General features: G+C 33.2%; 1 protein-coding gene across 4 annotated transcripts in view; it reads right to left on the reverse strand.

Moving 5' to 3' along the window:
• The window catches only part of LOC145279819 (uncharacterized), an 843,773-nt gene that overhangs the window by 372,040 nt on the left and 447,367 nt on the right, over window positions 1–24,366 (reverse strand). For all 4 annotated transcript variants that reach the window (XM_080131190.1, XM_080131191.1, XM_080131189.1 and 1 more), the window contains exons 12-14: window positions 18,344–18,485; window positions 16,810–16,861; window positions 6,330–6,417 (exon numbers count right to left, since the gene is read on the reverse strand). In XM_080131190.1, coding sequence (XP_079987316.1) covers window positions 6,330–6,417; window positions 16,810–16,861; window positions 18,344–18,485 — 282 coding nt within the window. The remainder of the gene's footprint in view (window positions 1–6,329; window positions 6,418–16,809; window positions 16,862–18,343; window positions 18,486–24,366) is intronic.

Raw genomic sequence — 24,366 nt, forward strand, 5'->3', positions numbered from 1 at the left:
TACTCCAATTCAATAATACTGCTGCTAAAACCTTGCTACTCAAAAACTCGATACTCTTCTATCAAAACTAGCAACTACAAACCTCAACACAAGGCTGTCAAACTTGCTAGTTTAATGTCCAAATTCAAATAGAGTAAGTCTCCGAAAAATCAAGCTTTATATTCAAACAAGAAATATCTTTGCATGAGGTGACAAGACCGCAAGCATATAAAGAGAAGCAGCAGCCATTTTTTTTTTTCGTTTCTTCATTCTTTTTGGTGGTATCAGACACTACAGGTTGCACAATACAGGGTTGCCCCATGTTTTAAGGTGTTTAACCATTATAACAATATTTTTATATAAATATTTATTTACTTATTACCTATAGACATTAATATTTCATGCTTGCGCAATCGTCAGTGTAGGAAATGATGATCACTGTCTATCCAAAAATTCGAACCCAGTTGCTAAGCCACCCTTGATTCTACGGTTTGATATTCATCCTTTAGATCAATATATGTGTGTGTGTGTGTGTGTGTGTGTGTGTGTGTTAGGGTGGAATGATAAAATTGGTATCCTAGAAAATATATGGTTCCATTTCTGTTTAATGAAAACCGATTTTCTTTTTTGTTGCAGACCTTCTACTAGTTGACTAAAGCGATAGGAGCCTTCTATCATCTCTGAAAGTGACATGAATGTTCAACGAGCGAGATCGGAGATGCGCTGCTGTACAAATGCTCTCTACCAATTATTGTTATTGCCAGCACTATCAAAACGCAAATCCAGTCGGTTCAACGCTTGAGGACACAGTTCAACGAAGTTTTCAGCCACAGTTATTATCTTTGGTGTTGTTTCAAGTGAGTACCACATCATGCCACATACCATCTTCGATATCGGCTTTAATGTCAACATCAAAGTATACCTGGATGTGCTGAAGAATGTGGTGATCCCTGGTGCAATCAGGTAGCCGCTGACAGACACTGTGTGGCAGCAAGACTTGGCTTCAGAAAGAGTGCTACGACTTTGTAACCTTCTCTCACTGCTCCACTCCTCCCCCGACCTTAACCCGCTGGACTACTTCGCTTTGTCACACATCGAGAACATCAACATGACCTTCCATAGCACCAAAGCCAGCCTGATCGCCGCCATCCCCCAAGTATTCACCGAGCTCCCGCCGGCGCTTGTGGAAACGGCATTCTCTCAATTCCAGGTACGTCTCAAGGCGGTGATTGAGGCGGCTACATTGAATATATGTCAGCTCTACTACATAATCAAGTTATCTTAATTGATGTTTTACATAAACGTTTTAAAATCAAGCTGTAGTGTTTTCTTTAGTAAAATTATATAGAATGCATAGTCCAGCTAAGTCCGTCATTTCTGCAGAAAAGCTTATAGTAAACACAAAACTATATTTATGTATGCGCATATATGTTTGTTTAAACATTTTTTTCTACTAAACTCCTCCGTCAGTTTTTGGTCTACAGGCATGAAACTTAAAATATAGGGTATTTGAACCCATGCGAAATTTATATTTGAGTTTTAGCCGGGAAAAATCAATGCAAAAGTTTGAAAATTAAAAAAAATGAAATTTGCCAGGTAAAGGTCGAATGACGGCAGTACGAATATGCATGCGTGACGTAATAGAAAATGTAAAATCGTAACCTAAACGCTTTTGTTTCGATTCTTGTGGCGCATGAGTCACTTTTTTAAAACTTTTGAAAATCATTATATATTTGGTCCAATATAATAATAATAATAATAATAATATGAAATCTGCATTAATCAAAATATCATATTTACACGTATTTAAACTGGGCAATACCGGGCGGCCTGCTGGTATATATATATATATATATATATATATATATATATATATATATATACACATACATACACGAGGGGCGTACAATAAGTAATGCCCCTGACCCACTTCTAGTTGTCTGATCTAGCTGAAATTTTGCATGTGCAATGATTTATATCTCTACGGGTTATGTGGCAAATTACTAATTGTGATTTTTGTTTTACAGGTGTTTGAACTGAGTCAGGTGTGAAATGGAGCCTGTTGAATGTCGAGCAGTGATTTGGTTTTTGTATTTGAAAGGACGCACACCACAGGAGACTTGATGAAATGAAAGAAACTTATGGTGATAATGCCCCATCATATCACCTTGTAAAACGCTGGCATCGTGAATTCAAACATGGCCGGAAGTCTGTGGAAACAGCTCCCAGACCTGGTCGCCCCCTCCCGCCATTGATGAGGCATCTGCCGTCAAGTTGAGGCTGCCATTTTTGAAGATCGGCGCATTACTATTCGCCAAATAGCCCAAGATGTCAAGATTAGTACAGAGTCTGTGGAAACTATCCTTCATAACCGTTTGCATATGCATAAGGTGTCTGCCAGATGGATTCCCAGGTTGCTCACATCATTCCAGAAGCGAGAACGCGTCGAGTGCTCGAGGATGAATTTGGAGATGTGCCAAGAAGATGAGTTAAAGTTTTTCAAAAGACTGATTACACAGGATTAAACCTAGGTCCATCACTATGATCCAGAGACCAAAGTCCAGTCAATGCAGTGGAAACACTTGGACTCACCACCTCCAAAGAAGGCAAGGGTGCAGCCCTCCGCTGGCAAGGTCATGCTCACAATCTTCTGGGACCAGGAAGGAGTAGTGATGACAGATTTCCTGGCAAAGGATACCACTATTACAGGAGCCTATTATGCTTAACTTTTGAGTAAATTAAGGGAAGCTATCAAAATCAAGAGGTGGGACAAGATCAGCAAAGGTACCCTCCTCCTGCAGGACAACGCTCCGGTCCACAACTCGCATGTCACCAGATCAAAAGCATAAGCATGTGGTTATGAAATCCTTCCCTATCCTCCCTACTCTCCTGACCTTGCACATTCTGACTTTCACCTCTTCCCGGCCATGAAGTTGTTTTTGCAAGGAAAGCGTTTCCCAGATGATGCAACCTTGATTTCTGAAGTCACGTCCTGGTTGGAGGACCAACCTGGAGAGTTCTACAAAAACGGTCTCCAGAGCTGCATCAATCTATGGGAGAAATGCATCTGGGTGGTTCCTATGTAGAGAAAGACTAATAACTGTGTCAAGTTTCGTTGCTGTACTGGTATGGGAAGTGGGTCAGGGTCATTACTTATTGCACACCCCTCGTAATGTATATATTCAATGAAGTGATTTCAAAATTTTCAGATTTAATTAAGGTCAATAAAAATGGATTTGCACTTTCAGAGCATATATATCGTTAGTAGATATTCCAAAGAATATAATTATAGAAAATTAGTATTATTTTATTGTAACAGTAAAGACGTCTTACATATGTTTCGTTGAATGGTATAGATTGTCTAACGAACTCATCAACTAACCTATTTAAAGTCATAAGAAAAAATAGTTTCCTTGATTAATAAAGACGAAAAGGCGGATAAAGGAAACAGAGTTCTTTGAAAGTCATAAGAGCATAAATGAAACAACAACTACAGGTTATTTAGAGATCTTCCAAACAAAAACACGTTGAACACGTATTACACAAGGAAAAAATGCGTTTATGCGGCCATTTTTTATCATATAAATATGAAAAATAAAACTGCATTTTTCTAATGAATTTATATGCATTTCTGATGAGTAGTTTGGTTTATCTGTAGCATTCAACGAAATATGTTTAAGACGTATCATACCAACAATAAAATCATATGAATGTTATATAAATATATTTGTGGTTTGGGAATATTTACACACGAAAAATATATAAGTTATGAAAATATATATGGCAATTAGAAAATTCGTCAGGCTTATAAGCCTGACGAATTCTCACGAGAATGAAACGCGGAATATTCTATGTAGCTTAATTGCCATATATATTTTCAGAACTTACTACCTAGCTCTACCTATGGATTGAGCACTGTTGGAGTAAATACTGAAAAATTTACGCATGAATTATAACTTCGTATATTAATTTATGTGATTAAATGAAGTAATAATATATATATATATATATATATATATATATATATATATATATATATATATATATATATATATATATAGGGAGAGAGAGAGAGAGAGTAAACAGACAAACTGATTTAAAAGCACGCTTTTAAATGCAAATAAAAAGATTTTTCCTTTTTTCTTTTTTAAAATTAATTTCCGATTCAAAATCCTTCGTAAGAGAAAAAGTTCTTGAGTTTTATTTGTTTTACCCGGAAGTAAAATGTCCATCCTCGTGTTCTGTATCAGTCGTGCTGGCTGCTAATGCACGTAGAACTATGCATTTTATTTCTTAAGCCAGAAATGTTTTTTTTTGTACAAGGTAGTCACCACTTATCAAAACCCGGAACCCACTCGGGATTAAGGGTTATTGTGTGTACAGTACGTTAATGTTGAGATTTGATAAAGTGTCTTACTTAAGGAGGCGGTTCATCAGGACTTTGTTCACATTGGACTTGAAGACATCCAGGTTGTAGTCAGGTGGGAAACAGGCAACCAGAACAGAGTTCCACAGGCGTGCACTTCTAAGAAAGAAGCTTTGTTCATGGAATCTACGTTTTGATTTTGGCACAGATAAGGAGTGGGGAAAATTTTTGAAAGTGGTTTCAGCTAGGCGGGTGTTTATCGTGAAAGATTGGTGAGGGGGGACCAGAGATTGGAGTTCAGACGAGCACCTGCCAGTAGAAGCATCTTGAAAATGAAAATTATAGAATAAACGAACAAATTGTTTTTTAAACACGCCTTTAGATGCAAATAGAAATTTTCTTTTTGCTAATTTTGGATTTACATCCTCGGAAGTAAAAAGTCCATACTAATGTTATGTTATCGAATGATATATATTATAGTGTTCTAATCGAGTGTTATACATATATATATATATATATATATATATATATTCAAATTAGTAATGCAAAAATTTTATATATATATGTATCTGTGGAAATATTCTTTATTCATTTATATTTCTTTTTTATATATACCAATCTTTATTTTAGAAGTTCAATGTAATTGCAGAGCATATAATGAATGAATAGCAAAAAATTATATTTTAAATTTCATGATGTTAACCATCTTAGAATTTATTTCTTTTAATTCATTTGACACTTAAAATTCTTGACAGTATCTGTTTCGTAGCTCAAAATCAATCCCTTAATTATTATATCAATTTATTTTGTCCTTAACTCATCAGAAAAAATAGCAACAATCATTCCACCAAAAGGAAACAAAAAATTTGATGAGAAGCTGCAAATACCTTATAGGAATCTTACATTACGCCATATATTATTCCTCTGGCCTTCGTCAGGTTAACTGCGACGAGATAGGAATGTCGAATCCTCCAACTGCCTTCAATAGCCGTTCTCATCTCACCATGGTTTGGTCAACTAATCCTCTGACTGGCGTTAGGTGGGATCAAAACCGTTACCTCTAGACAACACTGGATTTTGTGTCTTCTAAATCCAATTGTTCTTCCAATTGTCGGATTCGTACCGATTGTTATATTATTGTTGAATTAGTTTATCCTCATCTTTTAGTTGTTTTAACTGTGGTGATATGACAACGGCTATTGAAGGCAGCAATTGCTGTGGATGTAGTTAGAGGATTCAACATTCCTATCCCGTCGCGGTTAACCTGACGAAGGCCGGAGGAATAATTGGCCGAAACGTCGTGAAAACAACTAGAAGATGATAATAGTCCAAATGATTAAATAAAAATGATCTACTTTTTGTTTAAAATACCCTGTATTTTGAAAAAAAAAAAAAATGAAAATTAAATCAATTACCTCTGATTAATATGTCTTAAGTTTCGTAACATTTTAACACCTCATATTTTAAAGATAGATACGTTTTAATTATTTTCATTGAATAAATAAAGCTTCGATTTTGTTACTTGTTAGCACGTTTCTGTTAAAAAATAAATGAACATTTCATTAATTATCCTTTGCCAATAAATCCTCAGTCCCGATACTTTTAGCACAGTACATATAAAAAAGTAAAGGTTTACGTTCGTTAATATCCTGAGTCTTGTTGCATTTTGAACGCCTCGTGATTTTTTTAATACACACTTCATTTAAACATTTTTTTTTGATTAATCACAAACAATGCGATTGGAAACGAACTTGTGAAATTGATATTCAGAAAAAACTTTCTTTTCAAAAGAAGCTCACGGAATCAATCTTGTATGCAGACAAGGATAGGACATGGTCCAGAGTGTTCCTCCAAAGAAACACGCACAGATATATGTATTTATGTTTAAACGTATGTGTTTATATCGGCTAGTATGAAATGAGTTCATATTAAAAACGAAAATAGTTCTGATGCACTCTAATAAAAATAGAAATATTTGACTCACCAGACATCATGTTGTAAAGCTCAATATTCTCAAAAGGTTCGATGAGTAAATGCTCTCGAAATCCGGGGCCTACAGCCATGAAAAGTGCCTATAATGTAAAACAAGAACGATTTTTATGGATAAGATATGCAGAAAATAAAAGAGACTGAATCTAAAATCATAGTTTTCAACTTCCAATATCCCGATGTATATAATTTTCGCACACGCGCGCACACACACTAGATTTTCCCTTTCTGATGGAAACTTCCACTTTATTTCGTCAGCTTATATGTAACTGTCTATAATACTTTTCTGTCTCTGATAATTTGTAAAATAGCATCATCAGTTGTATGCACAATGAAACACGTGTAAGGATGTTTATGGAAAAAGTAAATATACATATTTGGCTATATAATAATAATAAAAATATAATTGTATATTGACTTCCTGTGTTAACTGGAATGAAAAATTTATAGTATATATGTTCTGAAGGCGATAATACATCTTTATTGTGCTTATTATTCATAACAATGTTGACTATTTTATAAGAAATATACATTTTTATATTCACTGAATATATATATATATATATATATATATATATAATATTGATTACGTGGATAAAATAAAGACAGATAATCTATATAATATTCTGTTCTTTTCTTAGTTCGTACGTTACGCTTTGAAAAAAGTCAAATTCAATTTTGAAAGTTAACTTACTTCAAAAAGGACTAAATCTGCGAAATTTAAAAGGCAAATTCGGAAACCCTGGACAAGATAATGAGAATAACCTCTTTTATGTCGCCTCGTTTTCTCATATCATTATAATAATATGTTTTCTCATATCATTTAATAATATGTTTTCTCATATCATTATAATAATATATGCTCTTTGTTGTAATGATGTGAGAACGAAGCTTGTAGTAATTTCGACGTAAAAAAGTGCTGATTGCGTATTTATTATTTATTTATTTATTCTTACTATACGTTTACTGTTATGTTTGCCGTTACGTTTATTGTTACAGTCTCTTTTACGGGTCTGTGTGTTTATCAATGTTTTTACATATACGTGTGGGTGTGTGTGGGTGTTCTTACGTATAAACGTGTGTCGTTACGTGCAGTTCACTGTTATATGTGTGCGTGGGTGTGTGTTTGCTATTCTTCTACAATTTCTATCTTGCCTTGGGAAGTTTCTGAGATGTATATGTGCAACCAATATAATGCGAACATACATGACTTGCCTTGGCCAGCGGATGATGCCTTCTTGGTCGCTGGACTTTCATCTTGCTGGGGAGTGGGGTGCTGCAGACAGATTCATCAATGAACAACAAGATGGAATGAAGCTTCAATCTTTTTTATTCAAAACAAACCTAACATTTCGGACCCTAGTTGTCGGAGACCCAAAATATCCCGTCTGCTTCAACTGCCGCCCAAACCAACTCTACCCATGTGGCCGTCAACCGGAAGGCCTACGACCACAACTTCCGTGTCACCCCTTAATTTCCGGTACATTTTATCAAAGCCATTCAAGGTGACTTCGGTTTGATGCCTGTCAAACCTAACTCTTCTAACCCTACTAAATCGTTGATGGGAAATCAAAATATGCTTATACAACTCTATTTCTAAAACTACCTATATAGCAATTAAACTGGGATTCCCAATAATACACGTGCAGTTGTTCTTCATCGAAGAAAGAAATCAGTGAAATGTTACATAAGAAAAAGGAATATACGAAAGAAACAGGACAAAAAAAAGAACATTGTCTGCCAAAACGTGCAGAACAGAAAGAGTAAATTAAAGATTGTCTCTTACAATGTGATTTTATTATTCGTATTGAACTATGTAGCACAATATTACTACACGAGTATTTATTAATACTTATTAATTTCTCATTTGGATCACTTCTATATCTAAAATTAAATGGACACTGTTTTCATAGAAATGTTAAACTCATATTTGCTGTGTTTTTGTTTTTTTTGTCTAAAAAAACAATTTTTTTGCGATATACAGAAAAGATTCAGCTTTATAAAAAAATATTTGTTGATTAAATATATTTAAGATTTTGCGGAATTACAATGGGTCCTGCTCATAACGGTCTAGTGTATAATTTACTGTTCATAATAATTTTCATCTTTTAATAATAAATATATTTCAGGATCAAACTATTAAGAAAATACTACTCTATCTTCCACCATAAAAATCATTTTCATTTTAAATAAGTCAATCAGAAGTGTCTTTTTACTTGCTTATTTAAATTATAGTAATTTAACTCTTTTTTAGATAAAAATATTTTTCTTTTTACCGTAAAATAATTTCTTTATTTTTAATAAGTCAAACAGAGATGTCTTTATTTGTTTATTTAAATTATAGCAATCTGATTCTTTTAAAAATAGCAAATAACTTTTTACTGTAAAAAATAATTAAATATTCTTCAAATCAAATCTTTGAACTATAATTATTTTATACTGTTTTAGTTAACTGGACGACATAATATTATTTTGGAAGAATTTGTTTTAAAATGGGCAAGTGTTTTTTTTTTTACATTAGCGACATCAAAATATTAATTTGTTACATTGTTTTGCTAATCGAAGGACTTTCTTTCTCATCATCTCTCTCAGACTCCCTGCCTTCCTTGAATCTCTTATGCTACTCAAAATCATGATGCTCAATTCATGCAAGGCAGTCCAAAAGCAGTCTGAATCATTCCATACGTTTCGTTGGCATTTTTTCACAGTTTAAAACAGAATTTTATTGCGTATCGTTCTTCTAAATTGTCCTCACGTCCAGATTGCATTTTTGAAATTCACCAGCTGTTATAATCAGGCTCTAGTAGGGTGTATTCCAATTCCTGCTGTAGCTTTTCATTTGAACCTGAAATCATAATAATTGGTCAGTCATCTTATGCGATGTATAGCAATAACAAACTGAATTTTCAAAGGTGTTCGATAATTCTGAATTCATGTATACAAGTTTAGAAATTTATTCAAGGCATCTTGTAGCAATCCTTTTCGGTTTATTTAATGCAGATTCCGGTTATTTTGGTAAAAGTTTTTTTTTTTTTTTTAATGTTTTGAGTTCTTTATATTTTCACATACTCATTCATGATAATTGATTTGCTTATTTTGTAGAGGAAATTGTTGTTTTTGGCTTTGCAGAACATAATTAACATTTGCAAATTAAAAGTATAAAACAATACTATCAATGTTTGGTGCATTTTAGGCCAGGAGCCGGCATCTTCAAACAACCTTATCATGTAGCATCAGAATATCTTTTCAAAAACATTAAATATTCTGTTTCTTCTTATCGGAAAAATTATTATCAGCTGAATAAATCAAGCACACGATTTCATCTTTAAAAACGAGCAGCATACATTCGTAGGAACATGAAATTGCATTAACGTATTAAACAAGCATGGAGTGAGAAATAAATTTAATCAACAAATGTTTTGATAAGGCCGATATTTTTCTGAATAACGCAAAAAATAGTTTTTGACCAACACCCCCCCAACAAAACACAATAACACAGCAAATGTAAGTTTATTAATATTCCTATAAAAATATTATCCGTTGTATTTTTTAATATAGAACTGGTTCAACTGAGATAAATTATTAAGTACTAATAAATACTCATAAAGTAATATTGTGCTACATAGTTAAATCACATTGTAAAAGACAATATTTTATTTACTCATTCAGTCTAGCAGCTCTTTCGTATGTTCCATTTCCTTACGTAGTGTTTCGCTGACTTCTTTCTATGAGGAAGAGCCGTTGCAGTTTCTTTCTAACACCATTACAGCAACGATCATATATTATAATGGTATTCAGAAATCAAGGCTGTATGAAAGGGAGGTCACTGGTATTCTGTTTCAGGTTTGCCATGTGGGATTTTAAAGCTAAATTTCGTGAATTTGGCATTTTTTTAAAATCAGTTTGGCCTTTGCAAATTGTATTTGGCCTTTTAACGGCGTAACGTACGGATTAACTAATAAAGGAACAAGCATAATATTATTGCAATAGAAAAATGAAAGCATGAAAAATAATATGGTTAAGCTTAAACATGGAAAAGTAAAGGACTAGTTCTTAAAACTGGAAAAGAAAGGACAAGATATTTTAGTAAAAAATACAATGAATTTATAACTTAAAATATTGCAGCATCAAGAATTGATTATATAATGTTATAAATTAAATTAAACAATTCTTAATGCTGCAATATTTTAAGTTATAAATTCATTGTTTTTTACTAGGATATCTTGTCCTTTTCTTTTCCAGTTTTAACAACTAGTCCCTTACTTTTCCATGTTTAAGCTTAACTATATTACTTTTCATGCTCGCATTTTTCTATTGCAATCCATGATTTTTCCAGGCTTCCAGTAAATTCACTTGTTCTTTGTTTAATTTCAGTCTTATTTTTTGCCTCCATAAACATACCATACACATATGTAATAATGTACGGCGCTCGTTTCAATAAAATCCACCCAATTATCTCTCTTTCATTCTTTCATTCTCTGTTTCATTTATTATTTCTCTTTTCGCGAGAGCGGTGAATTGGTAACAACAGTAGTCCCTGAAGCGACGTGGTTGCTATGGAAACCAGTCATCAAAAGCATCGTTCACCTCCTTACGAATTTTTACGATTTTGAACACCAGTAAATTCATAACTTGTTTTACTGAATAAAAATTTATTTTTTTTCACAATATAGCTGAGAAGGTGATCTATAAGCTAATGTTTGAAATTTGGTCGAAAAATGAGTGAGCAGTGAAGCTTTAAAGCAGTTCTAAATGACTAAAATTGATACTTAACCATATATTCAAGCACGTAGTGTTTGAATGATATAGATATAAATTGCTTGTTTATTATTTTTTTACTTTTTATATCCTTATTAACCAGCCTATACACAAAGACAGAGTTAGACACAAGGTTGGCATTTAATGCGCGAAAAAACAAAAAAACAAAAAACAACTACAAAAAAAAGCAGCTCCTGCAAAAAGCAGTCTAAATTTTGACAAAATAATAAATTACATTGAGCTAAAATGATTTCTCTTCTAGTGACTGAGGACAGAAAAGAAACATCGTGATACTAGAACAGATACTATATTTTGATCCGAACCAAAAGATAGCATTTCATGTGCTAATTGATCATGATATTTCTGAAATAACACTAGAATTCTTTTTTCATCCTATTATTCCTGCCTCTCGTTCTTGTTGGCATGGCAACTATACACTCTTCGCCAGTGGCAAATTGTCGTATCTCCGGTAAGTAATGATGAGCCAAATTCCCGCCAAGTGGAAAAGAGCAACTGGCCACCTGCCAACGATGTCAGCTTTGTAATGTCCACCATGTTTAACAACCAGCGAAATAAGAGAAAGAATTAAAAATAGGATGATTTATCTCTTTTCCCAACAAGTATTTATGCATGAAAATCGGTCTTTCATGTTGTTACGATGGGTCTTAATAACCTGTATATATATTTTACATTTGTATTCGCTTTTCCGTTTTTACGAAATACTTTTGGTTTGTTTACTTTTTGTAAAAAACAAAACAAAAAGAGTTTTACTCTCGAAACTATCAAAGCCATTTTACCATCCCGGTTATATTTAACAGTAAGGTCAATAATTTACTGATTTATATGTGGAATATATATATATATATATATATATATATATATATATATATATATACACACACAAGAGGAGTTGTAATTTTAGTGCTGCCTCCGGTTGCCGGTTTATATTCATACATCATATATCACGCCACTTCATTATTCTTACATTGCTACCAGCTCTCTCTCTCACACACACAGTCAAAGGAAAAATTATTCCCAACTCGCATTTAGGTAAAAATGCACTTTCGTTTAAATTGAATTCGTTGAAAACGTATCACAAAAAACAAAAAAGAAACAGATAAATAACATACACGCATATATATATATATTAGCAGGAACACAAGGCGGGGTTATAATACAGAAAGGGGCTACACTCCCTCTTTATTATATACATGCATGTATATATGCAACAAACATTGTCCACCCATATAAAGCCCGCGCGAAAGCAAAGCAAGTGAATACCCCACCCAGTCCCCCTGTGGCGTCACGTAGGCCGAACATAACCTTAAGGACAAAGCACTATAGAGGTCAATCTTAGCGGGAGAAAAATAAAACCACCTGTGAAAAAAAGATGGTGAAGTAAATCAGAAATATAAGGCTCGAGATGAAAACATAGAAAGCTAATTGTCTCACGCACGGGCGTCGAACGGCCAACGCTGGCAAACTAGATGTCGCTGTGCGCCCAATCAATGTTATGGAATACTGCAACGGAAAAGGGTTAGCAACCTACAGTCTTTTTCAACCTAGCAGAAAAGAGCAGGTCACCAAAATGGAAGACGGCGCTTGAATGCAAGCAAATATAGATTTAACAAGGTAAAAAATATAGGCTAGTGGAGAGGTATCGAACAATATATATACATATTGACCATTGTGACCTCACCCATATAAGAAAATACCGGCTAAAACCTCTAACGAAATATACCGAACTTGAACCAAAACATATAGGATGGTATGTGTGTATACACACGAAGCTTTACGACCAATGAAATAATTACATCGGATGATATCATCACATATGGAATCGTTTGCAAGGAAAAATAGTATTTTTGGGACATTTCACCTATTTGGATAAAACCGTTTATTCCGCTAAGTATTTTACACCCCCCTCTGTCTTCCAGATCCATTCCATCTCTAGTGAATTGCTGAATTAAATATTTTTGTTTTCTTTTGAGACATTTGTGTTTAAATATGTTTTGGGCCTTAGACTTAAATAATTGTGTTCCTATATATATATATATATATATATATATATATATATATATTATATATATATAGAGAGAGAGAAGAGAGAGAGAGAGAGAGACACACACAGAAAGAGAGAGAGAAAAGAGTAAAAGAAGAAAAAAAAGGGGAAAACATTGTTTATTTTGCTAATCTTTCTTCTTTTACACATTCCTGGATCCATTGGGTCATATATATAACCATTGGTGTTATGTTATGTCAGTTTTCATTTCATTTATTTTTTTCCAAGCGTGCGACGCGCGGAATTATTTCATGATGATTACTGACCACGAATCTTTCTAACGTTTCATAGTTGTGCATTTCACAACTGATACACCGTTATATTTTTACGAATGCGATCCTCGATTTCGGGATATATCCTTATTAGAAGGATGATCTGACGTATACCGTAATACATGAGATCAGTTACATATTGAAAAAATAAGGGCTCACCGTTTGGATTACAATTTGTATTGGAATACTAGAGTGTTTCAGAAGTGTACCGTAACAATTATATATATATATATATATATATATATATATATATATATATATATATATATATATATATTCACATATAAACAGAAGCTGAAGAGAATTCAATATTTTTCAACCATAAACTAGTCCGTTTATTTAAGATGTGAAACCAATGGTACAGATGTTTTTCTGATTATATATCTATATCTATCTATATCTATCTATAAAAGTGAAAGTGTCTGTGTCTGTGTGCGTGTGTCTGTGTGTACATTTCCTACACAATATCTGTCAATTTTCAGTCTACAGATTCGAAATTTGATAGACAGGGTATTGAGATTTAGGAAAATCTTTGTGGTCAGTTTTCAGTCAGAAATTTGGCTATTATGAAGTCAAAGTTCAACGATTTGATCTTTGAGAACTCTACCAAACTCCTCCGTCAATTTTGGGTCTAAACACTTGAAATTTTAGATATAGGTTCCTTGGGCATGGATCTAACTTAATAACTTGATTTGAGCCTAAAACAATAAATGCTAAGCGGTCATAATAGGGGTCAAAGTTAAAAAAATTACTCAGACAATTTCTGGTATAAACATTTGAAATTTTACATAAAGGGTATTCTAAGATAGAGCAAGCTTTTTAATCGGTTTGGATCGAAAATTTGAGCTACCAATATATAGATCTATGTATGTATGCTTGCATGTCTGCCTAAAACTTTTGACAGAAGCGACAGATTTTCACAAGATCAGTATCGTTTTCAAGCTCGACCTTTCAGACGACAAATATCGAAAAATTGGCTAAAACATTAATTTCTTCACCCTCAACTGGGCACTTTTCTACAGGGAGGGGTCGCTTTTTTCGCCGATATTTTCGAAAGTCATCTCTTTTCCATTGTCTAGCCTTAATTTAAACCTACGTCACTTCCGGTTTGGCGGTGGTCGTAACAGCAAAGACGTCACGTTTTTTCCACTTTTTTTCCTCCTTCGCGGTACGAGCCTAACTTCCTACTACCACTTTTTTTTTTGCTCAACACCTCCAAACATCCGGGCAACGCCGGGTACCCATGCTAATATATATATATATATATATATATATATATATATATACTAGCAAAAGTACCCGTCGTTTGGGTTCAAGAACAGCCTACAGAAAATTGACTCTGATTTATGAAAGTCTGATAGGTTATGAAAAGGAAGGGTTGTAAATTTGGGTTGAATTTGGGGGTATCAAAACCAAAGCAAAATATGTTGAAAGTAAAAATGAAATATATAAACCCCATCATTTATTATAGCATACCTGTTCATACTGAAACACTTATCACAATATTCTGTGGATCTATATTAAAAACCTTGTTAAACTTTGTGACATATTTCCATTCTATGGAGGTCAGATGCGAACGCACACCCCATAATTTTATTATACCATATTTCTTCAAACTGAAACATAATTACCAAAGTATACTCACGCAGATAGATATGAAAAGTCTTTACTTAAAGTTTGTGCCTATTTTCATTCTATGGAGGCCAGGCGCGAACGCAGACCCCACAATTTTATTATACCATCCCTATTTAAGTTAAAACATACTTATCAAAGTATTATTATGTACATCTATATCAAAAACACTTGTAAACTTTTTTTTATTTTTAAATTTTTTTTATTTCCATACTTTGTGGACCAGGCGCGAACGCAGACCCTACAATTTTAATGAACCACCGTTCTGCCAGATCAAACATAACCATTCCTGTGTCTTGATACATCTTCTATCATTATATGTGATCAGTTTTTTAAAATAGTCAACCATATAGGAGCCTATTCGTGACCACACATACAGCTTTATATTATATATATATATATATATATATATATATATATATATATATATATATATATATATATATATATATATATATATATATATATTAGTCAGGGTTGTGATTTCCATGATAAAAGCGTTGATTGAATTTTAAAATAATACGTATTATATACGTCTGAAGGCCAAATTACTACGCGATATGAAACAGACAAATATTTGTTTAAAATTAATATTTCGGAGATATATCTCAGAATTTTATGCATTTTTTTTATTTGTCATGATTTTAAATTGAAGAAAAGATCAATTAATAAAAAATCCTCATATTGTCTGCGGTGATATTTTGAAATGCTGGAAGAATATAGAAAGAAGTTTTTTTTAAGGTTTTGTGTTGCTCTACCATGCCACAATTACCAAATAAAGACCACTACTAAAAAATAACAGACACCCATCTCCAAAATGGCTATAAAGTGGGTGTTCATTTTAAGTTAATTAATATAGAAAAATGATCTCTCACTTTTTGGAATTATAATTTCTTCATATCTTAGAAACTACTCGTTTCCTGGAATCTTAAACGTTATTTTCATTTTCGACACGATCGAAAACCTATACTAGTGGTAATTAAAATTTTTTTTTGAGGGTGGAAAGATAGTGGACCTTTACCAATGTTAAAATCATTGTCATTTGTTTTCCTAGTTTTGCATATGAATTACAAAATATTTGATATTTCCCACAAAACCTCTGGCTTTGATGGAGGGGGGGAGACTAAAACTTTCTGCTATGGTTTCAAATGATCTGAAATAACAGAAAGGGGAGACTTGATTCCAAATATTTCTAATATGTTATATCTTCTCTCTTTGGTTTTCATACATAACGTAAATTTCACAGTGTATAATGATTCTTTGATACTAGTGATATTCATAATCGTACCCTATTTCCAAAAGAGGGGAGATATAACAAATGAGAAATATTTGAATCAAGTCTCCACTTGCTGTTATTTCAGATAATTTAAAAGCATAGCAAGTGTTATTTATTAAAAATTATTATTATACACACAGCGTATATGCATCCGAGTTGGAAATTATTTTCGACAGTATATTATTATATATTTCATGCCTGTTTTAGTAATATTACGACACAAATGCTTTATTTAGTTCACGGGGCTTAAGATAAACACTATGCTATTATTTATTTATCTTCAGCTGACTAAAAATACCTAATGAGTGATAGTCTGCATATTTAGATTATCTACAAAACACTGTTTAAACAAAATCCACTCTTACGACTAGACAGCCAGGCGACGTGTTCTATGCAATTGATTTACAAGGTGGTTGCTGTTATAACCAAATCTTTCTTCTGACTAATAACGAAAGATGATAAGAATATTACTTACTTGCATACTACTGTGACGATTGTCGTATCCGGATGTGCCAGCATGCGAGGATCTGTGAAAATAGAAAATCTAGCCCCGCTTAAAAGTGAAACAAATAGAAAGGAGAAAACGTTCTATGTCGAATCAAATGTCGAAAATAGTAAATGCGTTGCTGTTAACCAAAGAATCGTGTTTGGAATCACAAACTCTTCCAACGTGAGCTTCATCTGCTACAGGTGTTACCCTCTCCTCTCGGACAGCAACCAGGTAAGGTCATGTTCACGTTCAGAAGCATTTCCGTTGTTCCGGGCTGGTAACTTCGGCGTCAGTTTCCGCACTTTTAGGCCATTCTCGGGGACGCCAAGTCGATGGAACCCCACAAAAATGAACCGAAACGTATTTGTCCACTGAACAATATCTTCTGCAAACTTATGTTTTGATCCAGCCAAGAAGCATGTATCGACGTTGCCTTGAAAGCTCATCGACTGGTGGAAACACTCGAAGAACAACTAATCAAAAACAACAAAATGGTGAAATCAGTCTTTTCGTAGCTAGAGGGGTAGTGTTTTTGCCTCTGGGTGTAACTTGAGGATTTCTTCAAATTGTGAATTCTCAACGATTGACACGAAACAATATTTGTGAGTTTCCAGAAAAGCGAATTCTATTCAGAAGAAGTGGTGGCGACGGGTGTAGACAACTCTCAAACAATTCAGATTTGTAATTAAACTCTTTTTGTATGTCCGTCTCAAACTAAACTTTGTAAACTAATAAATTCGTTCTTCGTAACTCGTTTATATAGTCAGTAAAGACCACTTGACAATACTCGGACTAAAAATTCTTACCTCCACCACCACCACGAATTCTTATTATCACTGTCTCATTTGGTTTGTCTTATAAGGCCCTATTAGTCACGTCAATTACTCAGCCTCGTTTTCAAACGATTCAAATTCTCTCGCATACCTACCTTCCTCTCGACTGGCTTGTTTGTCACTGATGACAATACTGGCCCGTTTATACTTTTCCTCAAGTCATACCTACAGATTTCCGCTATCGGGGGTTTTACTCTGCCCATAGTCTAAACAATATTTTTTCAAGGCTCGATTTCCATAACTCGGGTGTAATAAATTGCCATTTCATTTTATAAATGCATACTGTCGTCTTTAATCGCCCTAAATCCTTCGTAATACCTCGGTTATTTTTTTTTTTTAATTTAAGGTCATCACAATAATAGGACACTAAATGATGATCAAACTATCACATTATTTGCTTTCGATCCATCAAATTATAAAAGTGATAGATAGATGTATAGAGATAGAAAAAGATACATTTGTAGAAAAGGGGAACAAAAAGGCGGAATTAATTGAGAACGAAATCAATTCTATAAATAGAAACGAAAGATAGACAACTAAGATTAAAGGGAGAAAGTACACAGAGATGTAAGACGAAATATGTGTGTGCGTGTAGAGAGAGAGAGAGGGAGAGAGAGAGAGAGAGAGAGAGTAGGAAGACAGAAAAATAATTTTAGAATACTTGAAAAACGTTCGAAATATCTTACTTTTTCGATAGCCATCGGTCGTTTGCCAGCACGATCAGATCCCCTGACCTCTGACTATTAAAAATGTGGTATCGCTTTGGCACTGAAAACTTTGTGAAAACTTTTACATTCTGCTTGCTGCATTCCAACGAGCTGGCGAAATCTGAAACAATTTAAAAATGTACTTTCAAGAAACAATGGACAAACTCAGGAAATTTTTTTAACAAAAGTGGATGACGGCAAAAAAAGAAGCTAGCTTACTCAAAGTTTCTGTTTTTTTTCCTTTATTCATTTTTCAGCTTCCATTTTTTTTTGGGGGGTCTTGCTTATATGTTTTGATTTTTTCTTTCTATTTTTTATTTTCCTATAATATATTTATCTTCTATTTATTATATATATATATATATATATATATATATATATATATTTCAAAATAAAATAAACTTCGAATCTCGTTAGATTCAGCCACTTTGATGAGTCGTAGACGATGAAACACATGTCAGTGGATAATTATATTTTGACAAAATAAAAAAAAATACATATGCCGCTCCCCATTTGGGGGTACCAAACTGGTCAAAGGGAAAATTATTCCCAACTCGCATTTAGGTAAAAATGCGCTTACATAAATAATTGAATTCAATCAATAATATCGCTAAAAACCAAAAAACAAACAATATCCACACACACACACACACACACACACACACACACACACACACACACACACACACACACACGCGTCATCTACATACAGTACTGTTTCGCAGCTCATCAGTGCGACTAGACAAGCAACTTCCTCAAGCCAGGATCGAAACTCGATCGCCTTAAACGACAGTCGGAGCTTCCAACCGTTGCTCTCTACGGCTGCTGCTATGCGGGCAGTGAATTAACAATGTTTTGACATTGTCAAAATACCTAAGCTCAATTTTTATATATATATATATATATAGTTTCTTATCTTTCTGTTCTTTCTCATCAAGCTTTTGAACTTTCTTTTTATGTCTTTTTCTTCTTTACATCACCCTCCATATTTAAAAAAAATATTTTTATCTAAATGTTTTTAAAGTTCATGTTATTTTACCTTCACTTTTGTATAATGCCGGCCTTTTCTCCTCTTCTGATTAGAAGCATTTAACTTCGAAATGCCATAATCTAAAAAATGTTTCTTCCCTATTTCATTTTTGTTAATGTAATTTTTCCCCTAATAATAAGCATAATCTACATACGTATCAGTCCATAGAGTTTTGTAACCACATGAAGGCTGGTGCACCAATAACTTGCTTCTTCCTTTAAGACACGACGAAAAAAAGAATTCCTCATCAAATAGGTTCCATTTTGCCTGTCAAGTTTTAGGTCCTATCACATCACTGTTGCCTTGCATCCACAGAATGTGCTCCGATGGACTTAATGCATCTGTACCCCTTCCCTAAACGAAAATAACATCGATCTGCCTTAAGATTTTAAATATAGGAATGATATCAGATTTTGCCTCGACGACAATAGTTTTAATAAAGTTTATATTTCGAAACTTATTTTATTACTGGCAGGTCACCCGGCTATAAAAATAATTATTTCCCCTCAAAGTAGCAATATAATAAACTCTAAAAACGAACTGATATCCTATGAAAACATAAAACGAAATTTAAATATGGCAAATTTGAAATTAAATAGTTCTTATATTAACCATTCAGATACATAATCCCATAATATTATCTTTTCTACATATTTTGTTAGCACTTTATACTTTATAATTTTAATTGTAATTTATTATTTCTTTTGTTTTACCGGGTTTACATCTATAGTCTCCGTTTGAGTGTATCCCTGCGCACATCTTATATTCATCTAATCTTAATTTTGTTTTTTGCGAACTATTTTCCTCATCTTTTTGTGTAGCATATTCGTTCGCAATAAATAAAATTACTAAATAATACTTATCTCAATAAGTTTTCCAATTAATGAAATATATCCATTACCTATGCATTTATATTTTATATGTATGTTTACTTATACTTCGCTATTTACATTTAAGTACGCGCTTGCGTAAATATATATTTATTTTTATGCAGTTCTCAGTGTTTGCTTTATATGAGCCTCTGGATGCCAGCCAATTTCTTCCCCACAAATATTGTTTTATCCCCTTTAAATGTTTATTATATATCTATATCTATCTATATAGATATCTATCTATATCTATATCTATATATATCGATCTATCTATATCTATATCTATCGATCTATCTATATATATTATCATAACTTTAAATACTCTTCCTAATCTATTAGATATAGACGTTTCCATATTAAACTTGTAGCCCTTAACTTAGAAATAATCTGCAATTTATGACTACTCATTCAATCAACTCATTTGCTTCATTCACATACAGTACTGTTTCGCTGTTTCACACCTCATCAGTGCGGCTAGACAAGCAACTACCTCAAGCCAGGATTGAAACGCGACTGCCTGTACGACAGTCCAGGCTCCTAACCATTACGCTAATCGGCGTCTGCTGTGCGAGTCGTGAATAAACGATGTTTTGATATCGTCCGTAATACTTAAGCTCGATTTGTTTACACAAAGCTTAATGTCTGTGTGTTTGGTCACGAATAGGCTCCTATATGGTTGACTATTATAGAAGACTGATCACAATGATAGATGTATCGAGACACAGGAATGATTGTTTGATGTGGCATAATGATGATTCATTAGAATTGTGGGGTCTGCGTATGCGCCTGGTCCACAAAGTATGGAAATAAAAAATTTAAAAATTAAAAAACAAAACAAAAAAAAACGTTTACAAGTGTTTTTGATATAGATATAAATAATACTATGATACGCATGTTTTAACTTAAATAGGGATGGTATAATAAAATTGTGAGGTCTGCATTCGCGCCTGGCTTCCATAGAATGAAAATAGGCACAAACTTTAATAAAGATTTTTCATATCCATCTGCGTAAGTATACTTTGATAATTCTTTTTCAGTTTGAAGAAATGTTATAATAAAATTATAGGGTGTTCGTTCGCACCTGACCTCCATAGAATAGAAATATGTTACAAAGTTTTACAAGGTTTTTTAATATAGATCCACAGAATATTGTGATAAGTGTTTCAGTGTGAACAGGTATGGTATAATAAATGATGGGGTTTATCTATTTTATTTTTACTTTCATCATATTTTGCTTTGATTTTGATACCACCAAATTCGAAGCTATCTCTTTTCAATCCTTCCTTTTCATAACCTATCATACTTTCATGAATAACTCAGTCAACGACGAGTTCTTTTACTAGTAGATATATATGTTTGTAAAATATCGCGTGGGAGATCAGTATTTCCGTATTGTATTACATAAGACAATGGAATGCAATTGCTTTTAAAGATAATGAGAAAACAGTAATAAATAATGACTTTAATATAATTACGAATACAATGTGCAATTAAATATTGATAAATTATTTACTTTTAGATGATTGCATCATTAATCAGTCTCGTATTCTTATGATAATTGAACATAGACATGGACGTTCCAATCCTTTTACGATGAACCTTATTTTGTGCCATTGTGAACTGTTTTTATTCTTCATAAAACCCACGAAACAGTTTGGCGAAACGTTAAGCTTCTGCATTTTGTTAAGCTTCTGCTGCATTTTAATTTTATCTCATATTGTCGGATTTATTTTGTCCTTTTCTTACTATACATACAAAGGATTTTCCAAAAGTAATGCACCCCATTTTTTATTCCGTCCGAACTGCATTTCATTTTCTGTTGCACATATTTTACAACGTGAGAGTTTAAAAAAGCAACCCCTTGTTATTGACATGCGTCAAGAGCAAAGATGCATTATTGAATTTCATCAGTTCAGAAAAAATAAAACTAGTCAACATTCTACCGGCACCTGTTGAACGTTTATGAAGCCGATACAGTTGGAGTCAGCAGAATTAGGAGATGGATTCGTCAATTTCAAAATGGCGACAGTAATCTGAGTGAAAAAAAAAAAAAAAAACGAGCTTCGGACTTTTACGACCGAGGCATCAAAAGAGGCTGGCTAAAGTGCATTGATAATGGTGGTGACTATGTAGAAAAATAAATTCTGGAGTACGAAAGGTCGCTCGTTTTAATGGCCCAACTGTCGTCTTCGTAGCTCTTCAACATTTTAGTGTTTGAGTTAAAAAATAGGAGGCCTTACTTTGAGAACGACTCTTGTATCTGAAGACATCTATTTTATCGTCTTGTATCTTTGATCCAAATAATATTTTTTCGTTGACAACTCATATCTTAATTTCTGATTGCATGTGTGCGAACTGATCTACCTCCCCTCCACCATTCGATGCAATTGTGTGCACTAATCAATACCGATCGCAGGTAACAAATGCAATCTGGGTTTTAAGTTCTATGAATTACTTTAAAAACATTCAATAACGATAATTGTAACGTTGTATGAATAGAGTGCAACAGAAACAAAAGGTTGAGAACAACAGTTGTATTCTGTGCTAATCCAACGATTTGCTTATCACACAATTTATCGTCTGCTGAACGCAATTTCATCGGAAAATAAAAACGAATTGGACGCCATCTGAAAAGAACTTTACAGAAAAATTGGTTTGTTTGTTAAGCAAATACTTTTTCTTTTCTTGGAAGCACGTATTCGGGGAAGAATTTGTTATTGCCGCAAGTCCACTCTTTAAAAAAAAAATAAATAAAATAAATAGAAAAAACAAAATAAGAGAAAGAAAAGAAAAATATCTATATATTTATGTATTCTGGATGATTTAAACCCCTTTTTATGTCATTTTCTAAATAAAGAGTATATACAAAAGTATTATAGTGGTTTACAACTGTTTCAAAACATTATTTATTTTAAGTTATACAATGAACCAAAATATTTTTAAAGCATAGAATCATCTTTAGAACAGAATTTTCGTAAGAAACCAGAAAAAAAGGCACATATATAAATTTCAGTCTCCCCATGGGTAACCATCTTAGTAGAGTACTAGCCTGACTATTCTTAGAATTCCTAGAATCTGGCATTTGCAAGTTACGATTACCTCCAACTACAGAATACTTTAGATATATGGACGACATTTTAATTTTTCACTATGAAAACACACACATTAAGAATATTAAAACCAACGTAGACACAGTCGAACCCTCCATGAAGTTTACTTATGAAACCGAACAATCACTCAATATCATTTTTATAGACATACTTATAATACAATCCAACAATTATATAATCATACAAAGTTCATTGAAAAAGTATACATGAATATATTCACACGCCAAAATAACAACAAAAAAAACAGACATGGTGATCGGTTTCTTCCTACGTGCATTCAGAGTTTGTAGTCTAGAATATCTAAATAAAGAATTCAAATACATCACAAATTCTTGGAAAACATTTCAGTACCTCACACATTTTATATTTAAACGGTGAAAAAAATCCCTACAAATATTTTCCAAAAACAACAAGCAAAAATCATATACACTATGCACTTCTCTTATAAACAGACATCTTTTACTTACTATTATGAGCAGAGTTAAAAGGTTACAAGGAAAAACAGAACACGAGAATATGCAATGTGGACCTTTCTCGGATGATTTTGACATAAACACTTGTCAGTAAAACCTGGTTGATATATTCCAACATTTTCAAAATCACAAAGCACCTGCATGACACGCTTTCACCTTCGCACAAGAACAGAACAAGTTAGGCATAAGGTTTATTTATGTATAAGCCCCCCCCCCAGTTTCCCCAAAATGGGAGCTATGTCATTGTGGAACAAGAAATATTTTCCATAAACAATACGTAAAAATCATATACACTATACATTTCTCTTATAAACAGACATCTTTTAGCTACTGTTATGACAATAGTTTAAGAGTTACAAGGAAAACAACAAACGAGAATAGGGTAGAACAAGTGAAGCATGCATGGTCCCCCGTGTGTGCATAGTTAACACGGCATAAAAAATGACTAAGTTCAGCAATTGCTCCCCCCCAGGGGACGTCAAATCCTGGTGAAAATGAACAAACGGTGCAGTTTTAG

The sequence above is a fragment of the Euprymna scolopes genome, chromosome 7, assembly GCF_053919585.1.
Source record: "Euprymna scolopes isolate OS-2025 chromosome 7, ASM5391958v1, whole genome shotgun sequence".
Taxonomy (NCBI): domain Eukaryota; kingdom Metazoa; phylum Mollusca; class Cephalopoda; order Sepiida; family Sepiolidae; genus Euprymna; species Euprymna scolopes.